General features: G+C 36.3%; 1 protein-coding gene across 3 annotated transcripts; it reads right to left on the reverse strand.

Moving 5' to 3' along the window:
* Positions 1-783: 783 nt before the first annotated feature.
* Positions 784-22,028, reverse strand: LOC102218566 (cingulin-like protein 1). Of its 3 annotated transcripts, none has more exons than XM_023325053.1 (19): positions 21,928-22,028; positions 18,089-18,962; positions 17,922-17,989; positions 15,217-15,322; positions 15,044-15,139; positions 14,818-14,966; positions 13,237-13,378; positions 12,944-13,156; positions 12,087-12,293; positions 11,906-12,010; positions 10,979-11,131; positions 10,661-10,831; positions 10,300-10,452; positions 5,998-6,087; positions 4,879-4,962; positions 3,464-3,588; positions 1,530-1,638; positions 1,276-1,439; positions 784-1,201 (listed from the first exon to the last, which is right to left on the reverse strand). In XM_023325053.1, the coding sequence occupies exons 2-19, from the start codon at positions 18,941-18,943 to the stop codon at positions 1,123-1,125; spliced, it is 3,069 nt and encodes a 1,022-aa protein (XP_023180821.1). In that variant the 5' UTR covers positions 18,944-18,962; positions 21,928-22,028; the 3' UTR covers positions 784-1,122. The 3 variants fall into 3 exon arrangements, with proteins under 3 accessions (XP_023180821.1, XP_023180805.1, XP_023180813.1); XM_023325037.1 differs by having other exon boundaries at positions 17,922-18,016; XM_023325045.1 differs by having other exon boundaries at positions 17,922-18,016; positions 18,089-18,959; positions 21,928-21,968.
* Positions 22,029-22,881: the final 853 nt, after the last annotated feature.

Genomic DNA, 22,881 nt, shown 5'->3' on the forward strand with positions numbered 1-22,881 from the left:
AATCTAATTTAGTTTTTCTCAGCAAATGCAAACTATCTCAATAATCTTGGCACCAAAATGTAGGTATGGTGTGCAGGTATCACAGCAGCTGCTATAGTTCCAGAGAAAATGAGGATGGAATATAAAATAATTTGGGTTTTTGAACATGGCCTGGATTTTATTTTTTGCATTATGCAGTATATAAACCTTTCAGAAATGTCATAATGCTACAAACTTTTTAAAAACTATACATCAACATGTGCCGCTGAGATAAATTAAAGCAAATTTGCAGAAGTTTCAGTAAAAAAAATGTTTGCACCATCTACAAAACTGGAGATTTTCTGTCTTTTTACTTATTAAGCTTAATAAACCTAGTTTTTGCTTGTTTTTAATTTTTTTAAATACCCACATTTTTTTTATCCAATTATAATAAAACAATATGAAAGTGTTCTATTTGATTCATTAAAAAAAATTACAGCAAATCTAGTCACATTTTTCAAAAACATATAAAAATAAAAATAGAACCACCAAATTCTATATATTTCTTGGCACTACCAGAACTCCATATTAGGTCTTTTTTTAAAACTATTTCTGTATTACTTTGTCTTGTTTCTTTTTCTCTTTTCTTCATTTAGGTTTTTCAGTATTGTGTTTTCTTTTGTGTTTTGTGTGCAAGGAAAGGTTTTAATTATAACAAACAAACAAACAAACTAACTAACTAACTAACTAACTAACTAACTAACTAACTAAACAAAAAATAAATAAATATAATTTGTGTTTGGTCAAAGACAAAACACCTGCACAAACATAAAACATTCAGATTTATTTTAGTTTGCCCTTTCCAAAGGTACATACACAAGGGTCAATGTTAAAAATGTTTATTTTTTTTGTCTGGGCATTTATCTGCTTCAAATTAGATTGACTTAACTCACAGTGATATATAGATAGAAAACAAAGCATAAATCAAAATGCAATGCACATTAATTAGTAAATGATGTTATAAAAGAGGTCAGCACTGACAAAGCACCATTAGTAGTTAGAAAATGATAATTCACACCTGAGTTGTTAACTGTACTGCATATTCACAGTAAGAACAATACTTCTTTATAAAGTCCAGAACTTTTTTTTAATCACATAGATCCATCAATCAGAACCAAAATCATCAGTGTCGTTCAGATCTTCCTCCACAAGCTTCATGAAGGGAGGAGACTTCTTCTTCCGCCTAGTAAATGACACAAAAAGTGAAATTAGGAGAGTTAAGAGATGATTTCAGACATATGAAAGCAGGAGCGTCACCTCATCTCGTTGCGCAGAGTATTCAGCTGGCCGTGAAGCTGCTCGTTGGCCTCCATCTGCTCGTCCACGTCCCTCTGCAGCTTCTTTTTAGTGTGCTCCAAACTCTCAATCTCCTCCTCCGCCTCATCCATCTGCCTCTTCGCCGTCTTCAACCGTTGAGTCAGCTGCCAAGTTTAACCAAGTAACATTCTCAGTACGCCAAGTGGCGGCCATTTCCTTCCCGATCTCTCCCTTAAAGGCTTGGGCTTTCCTACCTGGTCCATCTGGGTCTGCAGGTTGATGTGCTCCTCGTCCGCCTGTATTTTCATCTCCTTCACTTTGCGCTCCAGTTTGCGGTTCACCTGTTGCAGGTTGTTGTTTTCCCTTAGAGGTAAACCGTGAAAAGATCACATTGCTGCTGCAGCCATGTGTGACCAAACCCTTAGCTGATGAGTGATACTGGTGGGACACCAGAGAAAATGATCCGAGGGCTTAGCAGACCAGCACAGAGCCGTGCAGAGGTATTAATGTCCCTTCAGCTTTTCTCATTTTCTTAGTTAGTTAGAAAAGCTCATCTAAGCTTTCCTCGTCTAACACATAAAATGTGTTTATCTATCACATTTTATGTAACACAAAGTAGTGCAAAATTGTTAAATGGAATAAAAACAATACATAATACATCTTCCTTTTTTTTTTTACAAATAAAAATCTGAACACTGTAGCAGCAAAAACACAAATTCTTACCAAGTATTTCTGGTCTAGTTTCTCATGTGAATATCTTATTGCACTTGAAATAAGAAAAAACTAAATTACAAGTAACTTTTCAGCACAATATAGAAGCAGGGTTGGACAATAAATCAATAAAATTATAATGCAATAGATCAGGATCAGTAGATAATACGTCTGATAGAATATTCAATCATTTCATTGAACGCTTTTCCAGAACCAAACAGCATTCTGGGAGATGTAGGCAGAGGAAAGGCTTTCGCCCCTCAACAAGGAGTAGGCGACATAGACTTAAAGTTTTACAGTGGCATTTTCTTTTACTATTATGAGAAAAACCAATATTAGTTCTTCTTTAAGCTGCGCTCAGCATTCATAGCATCACAAGTACAAATACTGCTTTTGAAAAACATTCCTATTTGAAATAGGATTCTTCAGGATATCACTTACTTTAGTATGATTTATCTCACTAGACTGCAGAAAGAGACCTTATTTAATCATATTTACTGATAGTTATTGATGCTTTTGTGGAAAATAAAAGAACAGATAACAAAAAAGCTGTCTTAAAATTCATCAAGACAGCATTAACTCAAAATTCGTACGACAAGAAATTGTTCAAGATAAATTATAAACGATACAATAAATACCCAACCCGTTGCCAGCTGAGCTAGGTTGGTGGAATCAACTGACTGACTCACTCTTTGGTTACCTAGCAACTCACTCACTCTTTGGTTACCTAGCAACAACCTGCTGAGTAACTGGTGCAGCAGCAACAGTTTAAGGTTTTTCCACTAAGCCTCATAACTGCTTAAAAATAATTTTTAAAAATGGCGTGAAGAGAAGCAGTAGATGAAACAGGACATGTCCCATCACCAGTTTGGTAGCATTTCAGATTCAGAAAACAAAAAACTAATCAATAATTGTCAATATCAACCAATATGAAACACTTATGTAGTAATATGTTTTTCAGTCATATGAAGTCAATAATTCCTTAATGTTGATGAAAAAATTCTTGGTTTCTCTGGCAGATTATTTTACTTTTCACATGGAAAAAGCGTCTTGAGTGAAATAAGCTGCCAGTGGAACTTTTAAAGAATTATTAAGGAGTAGTTAATTTAAAGCAAGCTCCTTTATCTGGCTGAATAGTTGCTTGTAATTTAGTTTAGTGCTATTTGAAGTGTGTTGAGATATTTGCAATAGAAACTGTATAAAAATTTGTGTTTCTGCAGTCACACTCTTCATACCTTTATTTGTAAAATAAAAAAGAAGGCCATGTGTCATTTCCCGCCTAATTATGTGCTACTTTCCAGTAAAATGTGACAAAGTTTGTGTTTTTAACGTCCCAAAAATGTCTACAAGTTCTTTTTCCGGAGCGTTGTATCTTACAGAGTTATTTTCCACTGAACCACAGACTGATAAACTCATAATTAGCGTACATTTCAGAGAATGATAAATGTTTTGTAATATTTGGGCAGAATGTTCTGACCTCTCTTCTCCTTGCAGCCTCTCCTCCAGCTCTTGGATTCGGCTGTTAAGTTTGGAGACGAGTGAGTCCTGGTTTGTTCTCTGGGATCCTTCCAGATGACTGAGCCTGCTCTTCAGGTCTTTATTCTGAAAACAGGAATCAACCAGAGAATTTGAAGCTCAGAACCTGCTATGATTTCATGCATTTATCTCACTGTCACTGTTATAGTTTGTATTTTCATTAATACAAGATTTAAACCTTGAATTTCAATTTGTAAACGGACATTTTCTCTAAAATTAAATGAAATTGTTTTTTGCAGTATCATCAGACTTTAATAATACACAATGCTTTAACACAACAATGTTAAGAACATTTCCACACACAGTTTGACATTAGCAGAGAATATTTACAATTACCAGATTGTGGATATATCATGTAATGAATGTAAACGTTACTTTTTTATAAAGCATGGTTTAGATCAGGCGTGTCCAAAGTGTGTCCAGGGGTCTATTTTGAGTCCTTGAAGTGATTTCATAAGTCAAGAGTGGGAAAAATGTTAAAATATAAAACAATTTATTACCCCCAAAAATGGAAATTGTTTATTTCTTAATATTATGGATCTTTAGTGATATACATTTTTATAAAAAGTTATGATTGTTGGGTAAATAAAAATAAAAAAAATTACAAGAAACAATTTTATTCAATTTTAATGCAATGAATTTTGTTGCTTGCCAGTAATTTAAATTTGCCAGTTTTGACCCCCTCAGGGAAAACAGTTTGGACACCACTGGTTTAGAAAATTATTTTTCCAGCTTCAACAGTCTGACCTCAAATTCTCTTTGACCTTTGCCAAAAATAATAGTTAGGATGTTTCATTTCCCTCTAAAACTAATTACTGGATAACTCTTGGAGGTAACAGTTGAATTCTAGTATCAGCGATAGCTAGCAGCAAATTAAACTTAGAAATTGTTCTGTTGTTGATTTTTTTTATATTCAAAACATTTTGTGTGTTTGAGCCTACTTCATATTGTGAGACCCGGTCCTATTCAACTGATTTAGCTACTAGTGAACTGGGTTCAATTTCCCTTCTCATTCTCAGAGCTGATTATCTAGCTAGCTAGCTCTAGCTTAACAAGCTAGCTTTGTCTTTCTTTCTTTCTTTCTTTCTTTCTTTCTTTCTTTCTTTCTTACTAAATAATATGGTAGATCTTTAAAAATGGCAGCTAATTCCTTATATTAGACATTCATCCAAAGTTATATGCCGAATTCAAGAATTATTGAATTAAAACAAGCTCCTGCATCTTGCTGAAAAGCTACTTGTAAGTTAGTTTTGTCTTGGTAAGATTTAGTGTTTTGCACTGAGACATTTTGAGAGAAGGTGAGATCTTGCTGCATGGTAAATCTGATTAATGTTGCAGTGTGACGACTCGATTGACCTGTCTCTCCAGGCTCATCTTGTCACACTCCACATCCTGCCTGGCAGCTCGTTCCTGCAGCAGTTCATTCCTCATCTGATCCATCTGTCACAAACAAACAGAAGAGACATAATTTTTATTTTTCGTATGCAGTGTCCTGCGTTGTGCGCTCTGTCAGAAAATCCTGGAGGAAAATATGAGGCAGGTCCACTTCCGAAACACCATAAATTTGTAAAAGGGCAAACCATTTTTCACAGCACTTTTTGTGGCTCTGTGCATAAATAAATATTTTGTAATCAGTCTCTTAATCACAATTTCAGCTTGTAAGATTTAGTGTTTCCCTACCGACTCAGCAAGCTCTATAAAAAAAAGTATACCGTAATTATTTTTAAATCAAACTATGCTACTACTAGCAATGTTCTAAGTTAAAACAGACACTTTTATTTTGGTGTCATGTGCTGCTTTGTGTTCCTCTGTTATGAAAAGTCTCGACAGAATAGATCAAAATGAAAACAAGCAGGCTGGCAATAATGGAAGGACAACAGTAATTACTACTTGTAGCCACGATATGTAATATGAAACTGTGCCTTATGTGTTTTTAACTTCAATACTGATAGAAAACGCAGTCATTTGTTATTACAAGACAGGAGACACTGTAGAGTAAATCTGGTCTGGTTTCAGCAGGAACATCAAACTCATCACTAATAACATCCAGAGGCCCACTGAAGGGAGTGTGAATAGCTTCTCACAGTGGTTAGCTGTTGTTGTTTTTTTTTTTTGCTTTTTACGCTCCACCCCAAAATAGACTTGTATGTCAATTAGTTTGCAGCACTTAGTTCCAGAAACATCATGGCCTACTTTGCAGGCAGGCTGAAGATGTGAATCTTTTGCAAAAACATCAGAAATTGTGTCACAATGCCCAGAAACCCAGCTTAGAGAAAACAGCCACGCCGGTCACACAAATCAGCAGTTCCCATTGTTTTAGAGGGGAAATCTGAGAACTACATCTGTTTAGAATGAAAACAGATGTGGGACTGGGATTTTGTACTGCAGACAGGCAGCATATAGTAACGCCTAAAAGATAAAATAAGGACATTTATATACATTACCAAAGAGTAAATGCTGAAAAAGTAAACCTACCTGTTCTTTAGTTTTGTCTAGTCGCTCCATCAGGAGATCTGAACCGCTGCGCTCATCGTTAAGATCTTCCTCCAGCCGCCTGGTTCGGTCCTGAAAGAAAAAGAAACAGCATAAAGTGCTTTTTATTTTAAAAAATCCTTCAAAAATTAGGAATCAGATTAGAGAAAGCAGAGACTGAGAAACAACATAGCAATGGTCTAAAATGAGCAGAAACATCACTATAATTTGAGGTACACCAAATGTCTAAAATAAAATCAAAACACGCAAAACATATAAAAAAACATAATTTTTCTTCCCAAAATACATACTTCACATACAAAGAACTTCTATGCAATGGTATTTTTTCATATATGCAAAGTATACGTAAAAAAGCAAATAGAAAACATTTGTTGACATTATATACTAACAATTTTTACATGATTCTTTTGAAATGTATTTCATTATATTGTATAAAATCAGCATAAAAGCGGTCACTTTCAAGAGTAAATAATATAAGCCTTCTATGTTGTACAATATACAAAGTGTAAACTGAATGTGATGTAAGGATAAAAAGTTTTTGTATTTCTTTTTCATATGTTTCCATCTCTGGAAATGAGAAAATTAGTTCTAGTTATGTCTAATATTTTTAAGTTGCAAATCATTAAAAATGAAACTGTTAAATAAAACTGTACACAGCAAATTCAAAAGTCTTAAATGTTTTGGTGTTAGTAGACTTTATGCAAAAGCAGAGTTAATTTTACTCTAATAGAGTCACATTCTGTTTATGTAACTCTGGGGTGTATATTATTAGTAGTTAAAATCCAGTGTTAAAACAAAGTTTTTTCCGTATCAAATCTATCGGTGTTAAAATGGAGCCAGTAACTCTTGACTTCTTAACTCTGAACTCCTACAGCGGCTGTATAAGGCTAAAGGAGTTCATTCACTGACTGACTCCGCCCCCAGAATCACCGGTTCCCTCCGAAGCGACGTCAAGCGACAGACGCCAAGTCATTTCAGGACAATTTACTTTCCACATGTCTGAGTTGTTCACTGCGCTTGGTAAGTAATTTTTTTTCTGAGATGGTTTATAACTATTATTTTGAGTTGAGATCAAGCTGTATGATCGACATCACGTTCGCCACACGGCTCGGTGTTAGCATATTTAGCTTAGCATATTTAGCTTAGCATGCCGGATGTTTGCGGAGTTCAAGTGTTGGAAAAAAAAATCGAGCGGTTGAACATTCAGTCAAATTCTTGGCTAAACGAACAGATCCGTTATAATCTGGAGTATGTTTTTTCATGATGTTGAACGTTTACATGAATATTGGTCAGATTTATCAGCCTTTCTGATCATTCTTTTTAACTTTTTCATGTTGTAAGCATTATTTCTGCTGTTTTGTCTTCTTATATTCATTTTGCAGCATGTTTTAATCCTTGTATTGCCTTTTTTCTATATATTTGTACCAGTATGGTTGCGGATGAATCACCGTCGTCAACCTTCCCCTCCCGAACCCTACGTGGATTCTTCGAAGATTCAAGCTCCAAAAATGATTATGTAAGTGTTAATATCTCTGAAACTCCACATTTCTATAATTGAGGTATGTTGTTAGAGTAAAAATGTATTCCTTCGTTCCATTTTTCATTGTTATGGTTTTTGTTTGTTGTGATCCAGAGACCAATACTGGCTATAGTACTCAGTGCAGTAGAGGAGCACGGTGCTGTCTGGGGCCAAAGTTCACGAACAGCCCAACAACCCGAAGACAATCTGTGTTAGTGAGTGGACAGCTCTGGGAGGGAGTGCAGAAAGGCCCAGTCCCTTATCAACAGAAACATAAACTGGGTAAGAAGTGATGGATCTGAATATCAGGTTGGTCTGTTATGTTCTGTAATATCCGGCAATCTACCTGTTAAAAGAACATTTACTCTATCATATTACATGAACTGCTTGCTTTACTTTCTCCACCTTGTACTTTGAACAATTTCATGCATATTGCATTGAAGAAAAATGTATTAAGCATATACTGCATTTTGTATTGCACAGCTGATATGTCAGACCTTTTGATAAGCAATATGTGAATGAAGGCGACATTTGAAACATGCACATTATTCCACGTTGTAATATGTTTTGTAATTATGGCGCATGTTTTGAAATAAATGTATTTGAGAAAATCATTGCCTCTTTATTAAATGTTTATTTTCCAAAGAAGTTTTAAAAGTTCAAAACAATTAAATACCTATTTAGTATGAATTACAAATAACTCTTATGAAGTTAAAAAAATACTCTGAGAGTTAATATTAAAATCTAACACTGAATTAGTGTTAGTTAGTAAGTGTTAAATGATTAACTCCAGCAGATTTGATATCTGACACTTAATTAGAGTTAAGGTACCAACTCTCCAAAAAGAGTTAAATTAACACTTTCTGGTGTGGACCCATATAGACACTTTAAAAATGTTGAAATCAAATCTGATAGAGTTAATTTAGACCTGCTGGATTTGCTGTGTACTCAAATGTCACTTTAGAGCGAACATAAATTTAATACTTCAGTGTCAATCATGGACGGTTTTGTCTAGTTTCTTTTGCAGGTATTTTAGTCCACTTGAATTAAAACAAAACTAACTTACAAATAACTTTTCAGCAAGATAAAGAAGTTTGTTTTAAGCAAATAATTCCTTAATATTGATAAAAAGTTCTAGTTCCCCTGGCAGATTATTTCACTTATAGGAAAATAGTATTGTTGTTGTACATAAAAAAGCTCCTCTATCTTGATGAAAAGTTACTTGCAAGTTAGTTTTGTCTTATTTCAAGTGTACTAAGATATTTGCACTAGACAAAATACTTTGTGTGTTTTTGCAGTGTTGCGGTAGTTCATTTATATTTTTGTGTTTTGATTTTGTTTGTGTTTTAAGGTATTTCATGCTGTCTTTTTTTGTGTGTAATGTTTGTAAAAACATTATTTTATTGTAAACTAAGCATTAAAGGCATTAAAAGGCAGTAACTACAGACTGCAGCTTCTTCAGACTTTTTCTTTTACAGGGAGTGTTTGAGCGGTGAAGGCAGGGAAGAGGAGGTAGGAGGATCCCTAAAAACACCCGGACAGGTCTGATAACTTTTTACTGTAAACACCAGGCTCCGTAACTGATACGCAGTGTCAACACTCAAATGTTATGTTTTGTCATCAGCAGAACAAACAGTGCTGAGTTGCTGCCACTGTTTAAAAAAGGCTGGGCTTTTGGTGAGGAGGCTGGAGTGGAAAAACATTTGGAAATTAAAAAGAAAGACTTGTCATTTGAGGTAAACTAAAACAGATACAAGTCAAAGCAAATAAATAACTTCATAACCTGCAATTGACCCGAAAGTGTCCCGCATGCCCAGTAGAGGGCGCAGTAGTGTTTTGCCAACCGCCATAAAATACGTAGTAGAAGAAGAAATGCTCAGTGTTTTCGGAAGTAAACATGGATGCTAATGGTGGAGCATATCTTTCCTTTTTAAAGTTGTTATCTAACCGGAGCCAGCACATTAACAATTTAATCCTCATTATAGTCCGCTATGGTTGTTTTTCTTGTCGCTTGCCCGTATCAGGGTGCAGAGTAGTGACGTTTGTCGCGTATCAATGACGTTCACACTCGAGTCACATTTGAAAAGATCAGGTACGTATCGGATTTAGAACCACAAATTCAGGTCGCCTGGCCCGCATTTGAAAAAAACCAAAAAAAACCGATCTGTGTTGTTCAAACTGTCATGAAAAGATCAAATACAGATGGAATTAAGGAATAAATTAATTATATAAATCGGAAATGGGTCGCTTCAGGCTGCAGTGTGAACGTAGCCAAACATTACATGAGAACTATGTACTGCTTACAAGTTTTTGAAAAGTAACTACGTTAAGTAAAGTAACTAATTACTATTACCAAGTAACTTGACAAACAGATTATAACACAGTAACACTTTATCTGTATCTGTGCTATTGCCGCTCTTCATTTGTGAAAATTAGGTTGACCATATTTTACTTTGTCAAAACGAGGACAACCTGCAGCGTAGAATCTACAATCTTTACTTTTCCTACACACACTCGCACACATAATGCAACGTGATTGGATTTGGGGAGAAGGGCGTGACTAATTTGCCATACAAAGAAACCTGGAATAGAGTAGTGGAACGGAGTGGCAATGTAATCACAATGTAAGCTATGTAATGTGTTTTGCGGCAGTTGACCAAAATCCCGGACGATTTTTAAATTCCCCCCGGACATCTTTTTAGGTCTGAAAAGTAGGACATGTCCGGGAAAAAGAGGACGTCTGGTCACCCTAGTGAAAATTATACCTCCATGAGTTTAGCCTGGCGCTCCCGGTCCTCCAACACGGCTGCATTCTTCTGCTCCAGCTCCTCCACCCGCTGCTCCAGCTGCCGGCCTCTCAGCTGGGCCTCCTGCTGCTCCCTGTGACACCGCTGCAGATCCTCCTCCAGAGGAAGCAGCTGGCCGGAGAACAGACCAGCAGCCAAAGGAAGAAGAATCAAACTTTAATTTCTTTTTGGGTGGGATCAGACAGATAAGCTCAATCTGAGTCATTTTTTCTAATCAAAAAACCTGAAACAAGATAAGTTTAATCTCTCCGCCCTGCCTTTGACTCATCATCCTGCTGACTAAGACATATTGCTGAATGCTGCACAATGTGTGCCACACCTCTTCCTGCAGTTTTTTGGCTGTCTGTCTGGATTTCTCCAGCTCTGCTCCCTTTTCCTGCAGCTGTCTGCGCAGCTCGGCCAGCTCCCTCTGACTCCTCTCTCTGGCCTCGTCGACCTGGTGCTGAAGCACATCTGTGGACGCCTCGCACTCCTCCATGATGGTGTTCATCTAAGCAGCCAGATAAGCACACCACTCACCTCAGTTTAAGAATATTTGGACTTTTGTAAGCACATAATTTATTTGCTGACCTCATGTGACTTCATGCATATTTCTGTTCCCATATTTCCTAAAAGCAGAGAACTTCGTCCCTCTCACCTTTCTCTGCAGTTGCTCCATCGCCCTGTCCTGCATCCTCCTCTCATCTTCCAGCTCTGCTTTCATTTTCCACAGCTCTTCAACTTGCTTCCTCTCTTCTTTGAGCTTTTCCTTTAAATCCTTGTGCTCATGGTTTAATTTGGTCAGCTTACTCTGAATCAGGAACAGACGGGAACTCACGGATCATCATTTGAAATCTAGATATGACTGATTATCATATTTACTGTCAGATTGCTTCAGCTTTTCCACATTTGTCATGTTGCAACCACTAATAATATTGCATTTGTTGGGGATTTTATGTAGTTAGCCGACACATACAATTACAATGGAGAACATTAATATCTGAAGTTGTAACTCAAGTTGCGTCTAATGATTATTTTAGTTATTGATTGATCTGTCTGTTATTTAGATGACTAATTGATTTAAAAAAAAAAGATTCAGTTCTGTTTTTAAATAAGAAAAAGATAATTAGGATGAGTAGCAGCAAAAAAAAAAAAAAAAACTTCCAACAGAAACTCAACCATTTCTTTTTCACCTAAACCCAGTTTAGGGCTAATCTGTTCACTAATATTTGGATAAACTGAGTAAAAGAAATAATAGAAAAAGATAAGTAAGAGATTTGTTTTACAGAATTTGAACCAGGCGAAGTTAAAATTGTGACTTAAGTGTTTTTTATTTTTCATCTGAGGATATTTATTTTTTGCACAATTTTGGCTTAATTACTGCTCTGAGTTTGTTGTTCTGTCAGTAAATGACCTTTTTTTGAGTCCAAATCTTCCATTTAGCAATTAATCGCTTACTAAATGAGTTATTTCAATCATCATGATTAATCCATTAATCGTTTCAGCTCAAGTTGCAACATGAAGGATTGTTTTAAAAAAGTTGAAGGAGTGTGAATACTTTTACAAGACATTTTGCTCTTATTACCTGCACATCTTCCAAGCGGGAAAGCAGAGACTGATTAGACTGACACAGCTCTTCCTCGCTCTTCCTCACATCCTCCAGCATTTCCTCCACCTGGTTCTTTTCCCTCTGAGGGAGGAGGGGAAACAGGAAGTGAGATTAAGATAATCTAGAAACATCTGTTTCTGGTTTTTCATCCTCTCACCTCCAGCTGCTTCGTTCTCTGCTCCATCATCCTCTCCGTGGTTTTAAACTCCTGGATGGCCTGATTCAGTTGCTCCACCTTGTTGCTCAGCTCTCGGACTTTTCCTTTCAGGTTGTTTCTCTCCTGGATCAGTTCCTTCAGCTGCACCTTAGCTGCACCTTTCTCCTCCTCCACCTGAGCCACTTCCTGACCCAAGTAGGCGTTGCTCTGAAAGGCAAAATGAAAAATAAATCTAAAATAAATCTAATTATTATGGAACCCCCTATAGCACACGACAGAGTATTAGGACCATACTAAGAAAAATTATACAATAAAATGAAATTATGAGTATAAAGTCATAATATTATGAGAATAGTCATAATTTTACAAGAAAATCATACGAAAATAAAGTCTAAATAATACAAAAATAGTCATAATATGTCAATAATTAAATCATACTGTAAGAAGAATAAAGTTGTAATATTCAGAAACAAAATCATAACATTACTAGAATAAAGTCATAAGAGAATAAAGTTGTAACATTTTGAGAATAAAGTCATAATACCTTGAGAAAGTCATATGAAAATAAGTCTAAATTATACAAGAATAAAGTAATAATATTACAAGAATATAACTATAATTTTAGGAGAATAAAGTCATATGAAAATAATGTCTAAATAATACAAAAAAAGTCATAATATCTAAAGAATGAAGTTATAATATCGCGAGAATAAAGTTGTAAAATTTCAGGAATAAAGTCATAATATTACAAGAATAAAGTAATACAAAAATAAAGTAATGAACTGAAAGAAAAATCCCCCATGTCCCTTAGGGGCCTCCGTACATTACAGTTGTACCTTAGTGAAAGTTTCTCTCACCTCCTTTGCTTGCTGCAAGTGAACCAGCAGCTTCTCGAGCTCCAGTTCATATTCTTCCTTCAGAGCAGCAATGTATTTATCATGAGTCTCCACCTCCTCTTTGAGCGCCCCCTTCAGGGCACTCAGCTCCATCTCCCGACGGTGCAGCACCTCCTCCTGCTCCTCTTTCACCTGCAGCATCTCCTGAAAGTCCACACGCATCTGTGCCAAGTCCTGACACACACCCATCATTAAAAAAAAGAGGTCAGAGGTCAGTGGAGAAACCAGTTCCTGACTCATGTGGTCTGGCTCACCTGAAGAAGAACCTCTTTCTCCGTATTTATCACGTCGGTCTTCTTGGCGCGGTCCAACTCGTCGTGCATCTCGGAGAGTTGTTGCTGGAGGTCTTTCATCTCCGCTTTAGCTCTTTCTCTTTCTGTCTTCATCTGAGTCAGTCTAAAGAAACGACAAACACAGAGGAAGGGTTTTACTTTCATACAGTGTGTTGCACCTTTTGAACTTTTCCGCGTTTTCACAAACTTCAGTAGATTGCATGTGAATGACGGACCAAAACGTAGCACTGTATCAATATTTGTTTTAATCTGAAAAGCTTTTTTCTATTCCGCTCAGCTATTGTTTTTGTGGCTGTTTCAAATTCTGACCAGTTCCCCTGCTGAAATAAAGCATCCCCATATCATTATGCTGCCACCGCCATGTTTCGCAGTGGAGTGATGAGTTCAGTGATGCCCATAGATGGTTTTTTGTTAGTTTTCCACCACATTTAGCATACTGCATGTGTGCCAGAAAAGTTAAATGTGATCTCATCAAGCAGTTTTTCTTGTCAGATGTTTGCTGTGTCCTTGTTTTTGTTTTTTCCTCCACAATTACCTGGTTGTTTCTCTCATTAATGTCAAATCGAGTCTCTGATTTTGTTGCATACCAGATGTGATTTTTGATTTTCATCGATTTATTTTATTTTTTAGTTGCTTTCTTTTCTAAAAAATTTATTGTACACGATGTTTTCGAAAAGTGGATTTGATTTTAATCATCCCTTCTGCGAGTTGTACGATGAAGTATAAGAGTCAGGCTATGAAAATAAAAAATTTTGTCAGAATATTAGAAGAAAAAAAAATCTTAAAACTACAAAAAAAAATAGTTTTAATGAGGGAAAAAAAGCTTAGAGTTATCAGAATCTGACATGACCAGCTCAGTTCTTGAAGTTCTTACTTTGAAATAGTCGATTTCATGAGTGTTTCAAAATCCTGCTACTGATAATAATTTGATGCTGTGTTAAAATATTAAGTATTGCCTCTAGGTTTTCATAAGATTTGTACTTTATTCTCTTATTACAACTGTATTCCTGTAATATTCTGAATTTATTCTCATATAAAAATAAAATAAAAACTCTTAGCCTGTTCCTGGTATGCTATTGTAGAGTTGTTATGAATTCAAAATCCAAATAAGTAGAAGCTGTAAAACAAGATGGCTGCCCTGCACGCTCTGAAAAAACATCTAAATATAAAAAATACAAAAACAAAAAAAAAGTATCAACATATCACATTATTCAGATTTGTATTTATAAAAACATCTAGCTACGTCTACTTCACAATCATAAAGTAATTTCTGTTTGCCTATCACGTAAAAACCCAATAAAATGTGTTGAAGCTTGTGGTTGTAATGTGACAAAATGTGGAAAAATTCCATAAAATGTTGACATTTTAGGAGAAAAGTTTTCTTTTTTTTCACAGTTCAAACTGTTTATTTAAATGTCCAAAAGTATTAGTATAGGCTTAATGACCAGGTGGAAGTTACTATATAAGAAACTACATTCTAACATAAGTTTGAAGAAATGATTTAAAAGCAAACAAAAGCTTTAAACTGTGTTGGATCCTTACTCCTGTTTGGTGGACTGAAGCTCTGCCTCGATTTCCGTCAGTTTCTCTCTCAGTTTGCGAAGCTCCGTCTGACTTTTGTTCAGCTCTTCTTGAAGTTTCTTCTTCTCCGTTCTCGCTTTCTCAAAAGCTTTGGCTAAAGTCATTTCATTCTGTAAATTCAATAAAAACAACAAAGCATTAAAGACAACATAACCACAGAAACACGAGGTGATGGATTGTTCTGCACCTTAATCTCAATGCCAAGTTTTTGCTTGAGATGTGCGACTTCTTTCTCCAGAGCTGCCCGTTTCTCCTGCAGCGCTTTTATTCCTGTTGCAGAGGCCTGCAGAGAAACAAAAATCTAATTAACACAATGCCACCTCCATAAATCCTGCAGATCCATGTTGGTAAACATCTCACTTTCTCCTCCTCCTCCACACTCTCCGCAGCCTTGGACTTGAGTTCGCTGATGTTGTCGAGCAGCAGTTTGACTTTTCTTTGGGTTGTGGGGTCATCATCTGCGGTCCTGGAAAAACAGGACGCACAGTTCTGAAACTCCGCAGTTTTTTGTTTGAAAAGATAAAGTTTCAAATTCGCTGCCAGCTTCCAGAGGAGAGCAGGAGTTCTGCTTGAATGTATTTTTCTCCCCTGGTACGAAGCAGGAACTGGTGGAGGTTTAATATTTTCCAGAAGAAGCAGTTATTTTATCAGTGAAGCCGTGGTCATGCTTTGCATTCCTGACTACTGGGAGTTTGAGTTCACACAGCTGGAACAGCAGCCAGATTCCTGCAGGAACGTAGCTGTGAAACCACTAACTCATCATCACTAAACGATGCCGGAAAAAGTTTCCAAAACACATTTTCATAGGGGGAAAAAAAAATCTAATTTCTTTACAAGCAAAATAATTAATCTGTGGATCAGTATTAATATTTTTGAACTCTGATATTGAGTTGTTATGAAGTAAATGGTTTTATGTTTCTAGTAACAAATTGGTGTCTAAAAATGAAGTCTGAGGAAGAACAGAGGTGTAAAAAACATTTCTTTAACCCTTTAAGGCCTAAGTTTCAAATCTCCGCCTGGAATGTTGGCTTATTTTAATTGTACAAAGTTATTTGAATGTCCTGTGAGTAGATATTTTTGCCCATTTCTCCATAACAACTAGAACTTTCAATATCTAGCATTTATTTACAATTTACCGTCTACTAAAAGAGTGTTTCATCAGATTAAACCGAAGTAAAACATGCTCTCTGCAACGGTGGGAGTGAAATTACCGTAATAACCCGATATTGGCTGGAAAGCGCAACGACTCCCCTTTCAGAAACCGTTGGGTAGGTCAAAGTATCGCAGCGTTACGGCTTGTAAAAATGTGTCGTCGGCAACACCTTTCAGCCGATAAGGATTAATGGTAAATGTATTTTGCTGTGAGACGGTGAGAGAGAGCAAGACTTTCAGTGGATAGTGCAGGCTAAATGGAGTATAGTCAGGTTTTATACTTTTGATTCGTTATAAATACCAGTTTGTTATGGAAAATTACAGTTTAGAAGATGTTATTAATCCCAGACAGTAATTCAATTACAGTTAGATCCAATTTATTTGAGTAATAAACATTATGCGGTAGTGTAAGATACATTCAGAATCAAAATTAACCCTATAAATAAGACACATCTGCATATTATTAAAGCTAATTTGACATAAGATGCTGAAGACAGAAATTTCAACTGTCATAATTTTGTAATTGTTTTAAAACTGTTGCTTGTTTTTTATAGATATTTAACTTATGCCATTTATATAAATATTTAATAGACAAAAAAATAAATAAATAAATAATTCACTTTCTGTTTCCATGTCTTTTGATACGAAAGATTATTTGGGACACTGAAAAACCAATTTTGATTTAATTCTCAAAATTATTATTTTTTTAGTGGCCCTAACCCTCTTCACATAAAAGCTTCATTTTTACTAGAATGTATAAATTTTTACATGACGTTTGGGGTTTCAGTTTTTAGTGTCGCTATCTTCAAAACCTCGATTTATGAGCTAAACTTGGGCAAGCAGAAGCTTAACCAGTTTGACAACAAAAATCTTGCACAAATTCACAAGAAATAATCCAGACCAGCTCTTTGTTTTTTCAACACCTTTAAAACAAAAACATTTACCTTGTCGTTTAGTGTACGTTAGAGGCGTGGTTCTGCACCTTTGTAAAGTAATAATAACAACGGAAGTTTTCTTTCTTACATCTTTCAAGCTTTAATATATTTTACTGGAATTTAATATGATGGTCCAACATAAAGAAGTGAATAATTGTAAAATGTAAAAAAATTAAAGAGCTATGAATACATTTGCAAAGCTCTGTACTTTTCGCTGCTTCTGGTTTGTGCAGAAGTGGGTAGTAACTTGTTATATTTACTCCGTTACATTAACTTAACAAGTATTTTTACTACACTGTATTTTTTACTTGTACTTGAGTAATTTTATTATGAAGTATTTCTACTCTTGCTTGAGTAAAATTTCTGGATTTTCTACCCAGTGAATGAAAAACAAACATGTTTTAACCAAAAATTCACCAGGCACAGACACACACCTGCAGTTTTTGTTCAAGTTTTATATTGAAAGAAACTGATTTGGAAACATTTTCTTTTGCCTGATTTTGTTATTTTTGTTACTTATACAAATTATTGTCATTTTCATCCTGAAAACATCAAAATTTCCACTTAACTTTTAATTTGGTCCATCAGATGATGCCATTTTTAAATTTTAAATGATTGCTAATTTGATCCGTTACTCAGTAGACTTTTTACCAAATACTTTTTTACTCTTAATTGAGTAATTTCTTGGATGGGTACTTTTTACATTTACTTGAGTAAAACATGTTGAAGTACTCTTTCTTGAGTAAAATCTTGGGGTATTTTATCCACCTCAGAGTTCGTGTCTCAAAGCTGCATGTTCTTGTTATAGAGCATTTCTCCAAATGAAATAAAGACTTGAGGTTTCTTCTAAGCTTGCTGCAATATTCAATTATTTGTATGATAAATTAAATTGAGCTCTATAATTTCCATTTTGCACACCTTTATAATGCAAATCAGCCTCTGATCTGTTGTGAGAGCGTGAACCTGCGCTGCACTCACCCGTTCTTCAGACACGTGAAGAGTATTTGCTTTGTTGCTTCTTCAGGCGGATCTGCTGAGAGCTCTTGCTGTCCTTTCAGAAGATCAGGAGTAACCTGGTTAGGAAACATACACCCAATAAATACTGACTTCTAAGAAACTACGTAGCTCCCTGACAACCTCTTTACCTGTACGTCTCTTTCGTCCGGCGGTTTGGACAGCACTACCGTCTCTTTCCCTTGCTGTCCCTTGCTCAGCTTGCTCTCCTCAACTCTGTTTGTCCGAGCGGATTCTCCGCCGAAGAGGCGCGCCCTGGCTGATCCAGGGGGATAAATCCCAGCTGGGGTTTCTCCTCTGCTGCCCTGAAGGGAAGACGCTCTGCTGGCTGAAGGCGACGAGGAAGAGGAGCTGGAGGTGCGGCTGCTGTCTACGCTGCGGGAGCGCCGGCACGCCTCTTTGTCCAGCCTGTTCCTCGGACCTCGTCCCCTCTGCAGGCTGCTGTTGAACTGGCTTATTAATCTGCCGACAGACATGATGGAGTCGGTGTCCACGGCGTTTGGGGACAGCAGAGCGTTGTGTCCCTCTGAGGAGGATGTGAGGTCTTGGTTGAGATCTGCCGGGTCGTCTGCAGGGCCTTCGGCAGGCAGTGGGATCCTGGGTTTGGTGGGCTCAGCAGAAAGCGATGCGTGTCGGAACCTGGAGAGGCTTTGGTTGTTATTTTCTGGGTCGTACGGCCTCAGGATCTCAGACTGACTCTGATAATTAAACCCAGAAGAAGAGTTTGGCCTACGCTGCGTCTCATCCACAGACCTTCTCACCACCCCGGGGTTGTAACCCGCCTGGTGAGTTATGACAGACACGTCCTTGTGGATCTCCTGACCAGAACTGTTCAGGACCACGTAAGGCTGGCCTTTGAATCCCTGAACCTGCACTCTCACTCCAAACAGGTTCTCCTGGCTGCCGGCTGCTGCAGGTCGGTGCTGCAGCACGTAGCCCCTCTGCATCTGGACCTCCGTGGAGCCGCTGAGTCTGTGAGACTCCATCCCGCCGCTGCCTAACCTGCTGGAATAACACCGCATGTTAGACGGAGACTGGCGTTGCATGGGAGAGCGGTTTGAAAACTGGTGCATCAGGCTGATACAGCGAAGCAAGCTGTTTACAAAACAGAGCCCCGGTGTGCACAGTGGCAGACATGCTGGGCGCTCCTGTCCAGCTGCACCCGGCAGAATGAATGTGCACTGAGAGGATAATATTGCTGCGCAATGAAAACAGCCCCCTTCTGTGTGCTCTAATGACAGGACAACTATTGTACAGCTCCAGATGAACCGGCTACATGACGACTGCGACGGGTGTCGTCACCCACTTCATGGGATAACGCTTCGGGAGTATGTTTGTCCACAAATGCGCCACTATGAGGCAGAAACACTCGAACAGACGAGGCTTTGTGCTGCAAACAATATTGGATCATCTCAAGAGCCTCATTCTGCACAATCCAAGCCTAAAGGAAAATCTAAAAGCAGCTTAAAGGAGGAAAATTAAGTGGAAAAACTACATTAAGATAAAATTCTCCTTGGCAACTAGTTAGAGAAAATCCTAAAATAAACAAGACACATTGCCAAATTTATATGAGTTAAGATAAAATCAAATAAAAGTTAAGTTAATATAAGATTATATATGTATGTTAAGATTCAATAAGGTATGTTCAGTTATGCTAAGCTTAGATAAATTAAGATAAGATATGTTATGCATGTTAAGATCAGATAATAATGTATGTTAAGTTAAATTAAGATTAGATAAGTTTAGTTAAGTTAAATTAGGATAAGATAAATAAAGTTAAGATAATATATGTTATGTATATTAATGTTAGATAAATTAAGATTAGATAAGTTTAGTTAAGTTAAATTAGGATAAGATAAATAAAGTTAAGATAATATATGTTATGTATATTAATGTTAGATAAATTAAGATTAGATAACTTGACTTAAATTATGATAAGTTAAGATATGTCATGTATAACTTATCTAAGATTAGATAAGGTATGTTAAGTTAAGCTCAGTTAAAACTTTAATGTCCACCAAGGTGGAAATGTTCTTTCTGCCCTCTAATCATAAAATAAAACACATTCATACAATCAGAATATCAACAATTTGTGCATAGATAAAAACTTTGCATGCCATAGGTAGATGTTGTCATTTAGTTTGGTTAAAAATGGCTGTTGCACTGAGAATAAATGAGGAGATCTGGATAAAATCAGATTTACATACAAAGAATATTTTTTTTATCGTAAATGCAAAACATATATATTTTGTGGGACAGTTTTGACTTTATTACTGCTTTGAATATGTTGTTCTTTCAGTACACTACCTTTTTTGAGGATATTTACTCCAGTTGGCTACTAGTTATTTCTGATTTTATTTAGAGATATCAGAGTAAAAAGGGCTAGAAAAAAAAGGCAACCTCATTTTCTTATTTGTTTTTCTTAAGTATTTTTAAACCCTCTATCACCGTTCTTACAATTATAAACTACTTAGTGTTTACCAATGAAACTTTGAGGTTTTAAAATGACAAAATGGAGTGTGAATACATTTTGCATTTGCAGTCCAGGATGTTGACCTGAGTGGAAAGAGACATAGAGGTGGTGAAACGTCCATCTGAAGGCATAATAAGGGTTACTGGGGACGATGAAAGCTAACGGGAAAAACAGCTAAATGAGCTAAATACACGAGAAATAAAACTAAAGTCACTGAAAACAGCACAGAGGATTATTTTCCACACAGGAAGTGAAGCATACATCACAGGAAATGATGTCTATTAGCTATGTAGAATAGAACTAAAAGATAAAAACTATGATGCAGACAAAGCATCAACTTCTTTAGTTAGTTTAGTGAAAGTAACACCAAAAAATATCACACACAGATTTAAAATGTAGCTTCATCTACAGTCTTGAGGTAAAATGGTTATTTGCTCCCTTGGAATTTAATGTGAACCTGGAAAATGTTTTGTTTAGGCTTGATTTTACATCCATCATTAGTTCTCTGCAGATGAAAATAATAGTTATGATCTCAAAAACCAAGCGATGATAAGAAGAAACAGTTGATTGTAAACTGAGGTTTTGTTGCCTGGCTTAACCTTATTTTTGTTATTTTATTGTTTTGTGTTGCTGAGCTTCTCAAAACACATCTGTGTTTGTATTAGGTAACAAAAGACATATAAAAGGATTAAAATCATGCGATGTGAAGCGACTGTCTGGAGGGGAAAAGATTGGTGTCATTTTTCTTTAGGATGAATAAAATATTTTTGAACTGAATTGTCAACTTTGAGATGCTTTCAGTGCATAGATTGAGTATTTGATCATAAGGTCATCCAAGTTTCCTTGCTTATAAATAAAGACAAACTGATAATATTTTTTCACGACACCAATTTTTGTTTCTTTTGCGTCTGACCTGGACATTATGATTTTAACCAGTTCAGTTTTCTCTTTTTCTCCTTTAACTACTTCACCCAAAACACACTGACAGAGAATTTCTTATTGTTAATAAACTCAAAAAATAGTATTAAAATACACATTTGCAGACTAAAAATGATCGGATTAAGAGAAATAAAACAGATTTTGATCTCTGTAAGGTTAAATATTCAATCTATACTCATAACATCAGTTCAATAACTTGGAAAACAGTCAGTCTGACCTCTTAAACTGATATAAAATTTGTGGACTAACAGCCCTCAAGTGATCTCTGTAATAACATGATCATTTAAAGCCTTCAAACTGACTTCTTAAAGTAGTTTGATGATCCACTGGTGAAAAAATGATATTTGAATCGTAAATTTAAGTCTTTTTCACATTATTTTTCTTGGTGGTGGACATTTTGGCAACAGGGAGCATGTGAAAGGAAATAATCCTTAAGGCGTGAGGTTCTGGTTCTGCGCAGTCTAAACTTTCAGACGTCAAACTTTAACTTAAAGGAGCTACTGAGCAAAGTAACGGAATAAAAATAGTGTGAGATCTTAAAGTCGATCAGAAACTTACCGCGTGTGTGTGTGTGTGTGTGTCCGGTTTTAGGAGCGGTAGGTCTTCCTCATCCTCCTCCTCCTCCTCCTCGAAGCGATCCGGCTGCTCTGCCTCCGCCCGGACTGGATCCCGGAGTCCCGCTCAGAGAGGCGGTCACTCCGCGCTGTTCCTCATCATATGACCGCTGCTGCTCGGGCGGGCTGACGTACCAACGCCGCAGAAACCTGCAGAGTGAGCGGCAGCTGTCCGCATGAATACACTGACATCATGGTGAAAACAGCACTAAAGGTTTGTAATAGTTATAAAGAAAAAAAAGAGGATTATTTCCGGATTAATATTTAATACTTTTCTTATTATTCTCTTTCTTAGTTAACTTGTTTTTTTTTTTTTTTTTGGCAGTTGTTGTTCTGGATTTCCTCCCAATTATGTTTTCTCCAGATGTTGACATGACTTTTTCCCGTCTTGCTTTATTTTGAAAATCCCAACATCCCTCGTGCATTTTGTTCGCATCTACGGAAGAGGATTAGGGCCATTGGGCGGAAAAAAAGAATTCAGTCTCGGAATTCTGACTATAATCTCATAATTTTTCCTCACAATTCAGAGAAAAAAGTAAGAATTTCGACTTTAATCTCAGAAATTTTCTAAGAATTCTGGGATTAAAGTCAGAATTCTTTTTTTTTCAGTCTTCAGCCTTAATCCTCTTCCATACACATGCTTTCCTGTTACCTTGCGAATTTATTGTTGAATTTTGTTGTTTTACCTCGTTAATGTTCCACTCTATGATCAATGATGAAGCTTTATTTTTGACATGGCAAATACAGACAAAAATGTACATAAAAACAACAGTAATGAGGAATAATAAGAAGAAATTGATTTATTAATTTGCATATTTCAAATAACATATTTTTGCATTATTATTGTAAACAAATTTGTTGAAATTACTGTTATTGTGTTAAGTCATCAACATAACTG

Source organism: Xiphophorus maculatus, chromosome 2, assembly GCF_002775205.1.
Source record: "Xiphophorus maculatus strain JP 163 A chromosome 2, X_maculatus-5.0-male, whole genome shotgun sequence".
Classification (NCBI taxonomy): Eukaryota; Metazoa; Chordata; class Actinopteri; order Cyprinodontiformes; family Poeciliidae; genus Xiphophorus; species Xiphophorus maculatus.